The 4,736-nt window shown below is 40.8% G+C and overlaps 1 protein-coding gene across 2 annotated transcripts; it reads left to right on the top strand.

Annotated features, from left to right (window-relative positions):
• Window positions 1-444: 444 nt before the first annotated feature.
• On the top strand, window positions 445-4,165 carry ccr9a (chemokine (C-C motif) receptor 9a). 2 transcript variants are annotated; one of them, XM_059344676.1, is made up of 3 exons: window positions 445-547; window positions 1,623-1,702; window positions 2,481-4,165. In XM_059344676.1, the coding sequence occupies exons 2-3, from the start codon at window positions 1,658-1,660 to the stop codon at window positions 3,543-3,545; spliced, it is 1,110 nt and encodes a 369-aa protein (XP_059200659.1). In that variant the 5' UTR covers window positions 445-547; window positions 1,623-1,657; the 3' UTR covers window positions 3,546-4,165. The 2 variants fall into 2 exon arrangements, with proteins under 2 accessions (XP_059200659.1, XP_059200658.1); XM_059344675.1 differs by lacking the exon at window positions 445-547 and having other exon boundaries at window positions 1,288-1,702.
• Window positions 4,166-4,736: the final 571 nt, after the last annotated feature.

Below are 4,736 nucleotides of genomic sequence, written 5' to 3'. Positions count from 1 at the left end.
TCAAATGCATCAATAATAATAATAATATATTTAAAACAACAAGTACTCATGTACTTTTACTGTAGTGGAGTAGTCTGATTACTGTGTGTTTGTGTGTTTCTAACAGGAAGTTTGTAAAGTATTTTAAATTAAATTTTGTTTTGTTTTTGTTTTCTTTGTTACCTTTGTCAATTTTGTCAATTCTGTATTTTATTGCACTTTCTTGCACTTTTATGTGAAGCACTTTGGTGTGGCTCAGCCGTCTGTAAATGCGCTATATAAATAAATCTGACTTGACTTGACTTGAGGAAGTGAATAAAAACAGAAAGAGGACGGTGTGTTCGGTATCAGACCACACACACACCTCAGTACCACAGATACTCACACTGTGTAGTTCTACACACACTACTAATCAGTGTGTGTGTGAGTGTATGTGTGATCAGTGTGTGTGTGTGTGTGTGTGTGTGTGTGTAGCTCCTCCTCTAACTTCTGCTCTGCGTCACTTTGCGGTTTAACGGACAAAAACTGTGAAGATAGAAACACGAGCTCAGACTGAGAGACGACCACGGTGAGTCCACACACTCACACACACTCACACACTTATTTTATGTACATGTGTACTTTGTTTACTCAGACTGTTTACGTGTTTTTGTTATTTGATAAGAAAAATAATAAACGATGTTCAGAAGCTGAACACATTCATGTTCATGTGTGGCAGCGTGGCCTGGAGGTCAGGGGTCATTGACCCACACACACACACACACACACACACACACACACACACACACACACACACATACACACACACACACACACACACACACACAGCTCGTCATGGTGTGTCACTGTGTGTGAAGGGTTAATGCTGTTGGTGGGACTGCAGGGGTTACTGTAGGATAAATCTTAATCATGTTCATGTTCATCATCAACAGTTAATAAAACAAATATAAACCACAACAGGGTTTATTTTTAAAATAATCATCATTTATCATGTGTTTCTATTAGTAACACATTTTTTAACCTGATTAACCTTAAACTAGTTAATGTACAAGCTGACTTACTGCGGGACTTTATGAACTGATTAATCTGTAATAGCATAATTTATTACTGATTATTTCTGTATTAACATAATTTATTACTGATTATTTCTGTAATAGCATAATTTATTACTGATTAGTTCTGCAATAATATAATTTATTATTGATTATAAATGTAATAACATAATTTATTACTTATTATTTCTGTAATAACATAATTTATTACTGATTATTTCTGTATTAACATACTTTATTAATGATTCTTTCTGTATTAACATCATTTATTACTGATTATTTCTGTATTAACATAACTTATTACTCATTTCTGTAATAACGTTATTTATTCATGATTACGTCTGTCTTAACATAATTTATTACTGATTATTTCTGTAATAACATAATTTATTAATGATTATTTCTGTATTAACATAATTTATTATCGATTACGTCTGTCTTAACATAATTTATTATTGATTATTTCTGTATTAACATAATTTATTAATTATTATTTCTGTAATAACATAATTTATTATGATAATTTCTGTATTAACATAATTTATTAATTATTATTTCTGTAACAACATTTCTTCTCTCTTTCTCCTGAAGGTGAATGACATAATTACTGTAAAGCATCTGATCACATGATGACCTCCATGGATGACATCATGACGGAATTCACCACCGAGGTAAATAACTCCGCCCACTCAGATCACCTTCGTTATCAGTTATTGATTTAGAATTAATGGTTTGTTCAGGTGCGTTCAGGTGTGTTCAGGTGAGTCCAGGTGTGTTCAGGTGTGTTCAGGTGAGTTTAGGTGAGTTCAGGTGAGTTCAGGTGAATTCAGATGAGTTCAGGTGAGTTTAGGTGTGTTCAGGTGACTTCAGGTGAGTTCAAATTACTTCAGGTTTGTCAGATGAGTTCAGATGTGTTCAGGTGTGTGCAGGTGAGTCCAGGTGAGTTAATTTGAGTTCAGGTGTGTTCAGGTGAGTTCAGTTGAGTTCAGGTGTGTTCAGGTGAGTTCAGTTGAGTTCAGGTGTGTTCAGGTGAGCTTAGTTGAGTTCAGGTTTGTCAGGTGAGTTCAGGTGTGTTCAGATGAGTTTAGGTGTGTCATGTGTGTTATGGTGGGTTCAGGTGTGTTCAGGTGAGTCCAGGAGAGTTCAGTTGAGTTCAGGTGTATCAGGTGTGTTATGGTGAGTTCAGGTGTCTTCAGGTGTGTCCAGGTGTGTTCTGTTGAGTTCAGGTGTGTTCGGATGAATTCAGTTGAGTTCAGGTGAGTTCAGTTGAGGTCAGTTGAGGTCAGGTGTGTTCAGGTGAATTCAGGTGAGTTACAGTGAGTTCAGATGAGTTCAGTTGAGTTCAGGTGTGTTACAGTGAATTCAGGTGAGTTCAGTTGAGTTCAGGTGAGTTCAGTTGAGTTCATGTGTATCAGGTGTGTCAGGAGTTAACGTGTGCCGTCTCCTCAGGACCCGTCCTCCGTCAGCCCGTCGGTAACTCCTGACTATGACGACTATGACGACCTGATGTGCGACCGGGCATCGGTTCGAGTGTTCCGAGGTCGCTACGAGCCACCGTTGTTCTGGCTGATCGCCTTGGTGGGCGGAGTCGGGAACCTGGCGGTGGTGTGGATCTACACAAACTTTCGGCGGCGGCTGAAGACAATGACGGACGTTTACCTGCTGAACCTGGCGGTGGCCGACCTGCTGTTCCTCGTCACGCTGCCGCTGTGGGCGGCGGAGGCGTGGCAGGGCACCTGGAGCTTCGGCTCACCACTCTGCAAGACGACCTCGGCGCTCTACAAGGTGAACCTCTTCAGCAGCATGATGCTGCTCACCTGCATCAGCGTCGACCGATACGTGGTCATTGTGCAGAGTACGAAGGCGCAGAACTCACAGGTGGAGCGCCGCCGCTGCAGCCGGCTGGTGTGCCTGGGGGTGTGGCTTCTGGCCCTGCTGCTCGCCACGCCAGAGCTTGTGTTTGCCACCAAGGAGGAATCAAAGGATTACTGCCAGATGGTGTACCCGTCTCACCTGGGCAACCGCACCAAGGTCCTGGTGCTGTCGCTGCAGGTGAGCATGGGCTTCTGCCTGCCCTTCCTCGTCATGGCGTTCTGCTACAGCGTCATCTTCGCCAAGCTGCTCCGAACGCGCAACTTCCAGAAGCACAAGGCGATGCGGGTCATCCTGGCTGTGGTGGTGGTGTTCATCGTGTCCCAGCTGCCATACAACGGCATGCTGGTGTTTGAGGCGGCGCAGGCATACCGCATGACGGTGACAGACTGTGAGGAGCTGAAACGGCTGGACGTGGTTGGGCAGGTGCTGAAGAGCCTGGCGTACCTGCATGCCTGCCTGAACCCGTTCCTCTACGCCTTTGTGGGCGATCGCTTCCGCCGCGACGTGCTGCAGCTGCTGCGCGGCTGCCGCTGTCGGACAACCGCCAGCAAGAAACCACTGAAGTTCAGGAGCCCGCTGAGCTCGACCCGCGCCTCCGTGATGTCGGACAGCGACACCTCTCAGGCGTTGTCACTGTAGAGTCGCTTCTTCCTGTTTACCTGTGATGTCAGCAGATGACATCATTGATCTTCAAAGCCCTGAAAATCGACTTCCTGTGTTCATTTAGGGCTTTTCAAATTAAGGTGACTTCTAGGCATTTAGTTTTTCATATTAAAGGACAAAAGAAAGACTTAAATTAAGATAAATTCATTAAATTCAAATTTGTTTCAGTTTGTCAACAAAAAAAAACATAAAACAGCCGAACTGGAGTCACCTTGATATTTAAGGACTGCCAGGACCTATATGACCTTTCAGGACCTTCCTGTGTATTAAATGTGAAGCTCTCTTTTAGCTGCTGTGGTTGGACAGTTTGGTCATATGACCTCCTCAGGTGTTTGAACAGGAAACGCATCACATGAATTAAGTGACGATGTGATTTTTCTCTGAATGTGAATTTTAGAAATGATTTCAAATTATTAAACATATGCTAACACATGCTAACTTGCTAATACATGCTAACATGCTAACACATGCTAACATATGCTCACATGCTAACGTGGACAGAATTTCTGAATGATTTTGATGTTTAGAAACATGAAACTTTTCTCAGACTGAACTGAATGTAAATGTTTTAATATTAAATAAAGTGTGTAAACTGACTGAAACTGTGTGTGTGTGTGTGTGTGACTGTGTGTGGCGTGTGTGTAAAACAGGAAGTTGATGTAAACAGTCATGTTTCTTCACCTTCTTCCTCTTCACAGTTTGTTTGTTCTGTAAAAAGAGAAAGAAAAATGGCATTTATCAGAAGTTTCATCACAACAAGTTTTAAATGTCACAAAGGTCAATAACAGATCAATAACAGATAATCAATAACAGATCATCAATAACAGATCATCAATAACAGATATTAAAAGTAATCAAAACTTTTATCAAAGCTTCAAAAGTCTAAATTATGTTTTCTTTCTTTTACAACTCACAACATTCAAACCTCTCAAATCAATAACTGTAATCAGTAACTTTAATAACTGTAATCAATAACTGCAATAAATGGAATCAATAACTGTAATCAATATTATTATATATAATAATAAGAATTGGTTACTGATTACAGTTATTGTTTAGTTATTAATTATTTTATTATCAAAATAAGGTTTGCTTCACTTAGCCAGGAAAAAAACTTATACAGGCTACCTTCTTAAGTGTACTGGATTATGGGGATGTTCTCTATAT

The sequence above is a fragment of the Centropristis striata genome, chromosome 11 (genome assembly GCF_030273125.1).
Source record: "Centropristis striata isolate RG_2023a ecotype Rhode Island chromosome 11, C.striata_1.0, whole genome shotgun sequence".
Lineage (NCBI taxonomy): Eukaryota > Metazoa > Chordata > Actinopteri > Perciformes > Serranidae > Centropristis > Centropristis striata.
Note: the sequence above shows the minus strand (reverse complement) of the source record. Positions and strands in the feature narration are given on the sequence as shown.

Excerpts from the sequence above, each read along its gene's own strand:
- ccr9a (XM_059344676.1), top strand. The coding sequence starts at position 1,658 with ATGATGACCTCCATGGATGACATCATGACGGAATTCACCACCGAG. Across the intron at positions 1,703-2,480 it reads TGACGGAATTCACCACCGAG|GACCCGTCCTCCGTCAGCCC; the intron begins GTAAATAACTCC and ends CCGTCTCCTCAG.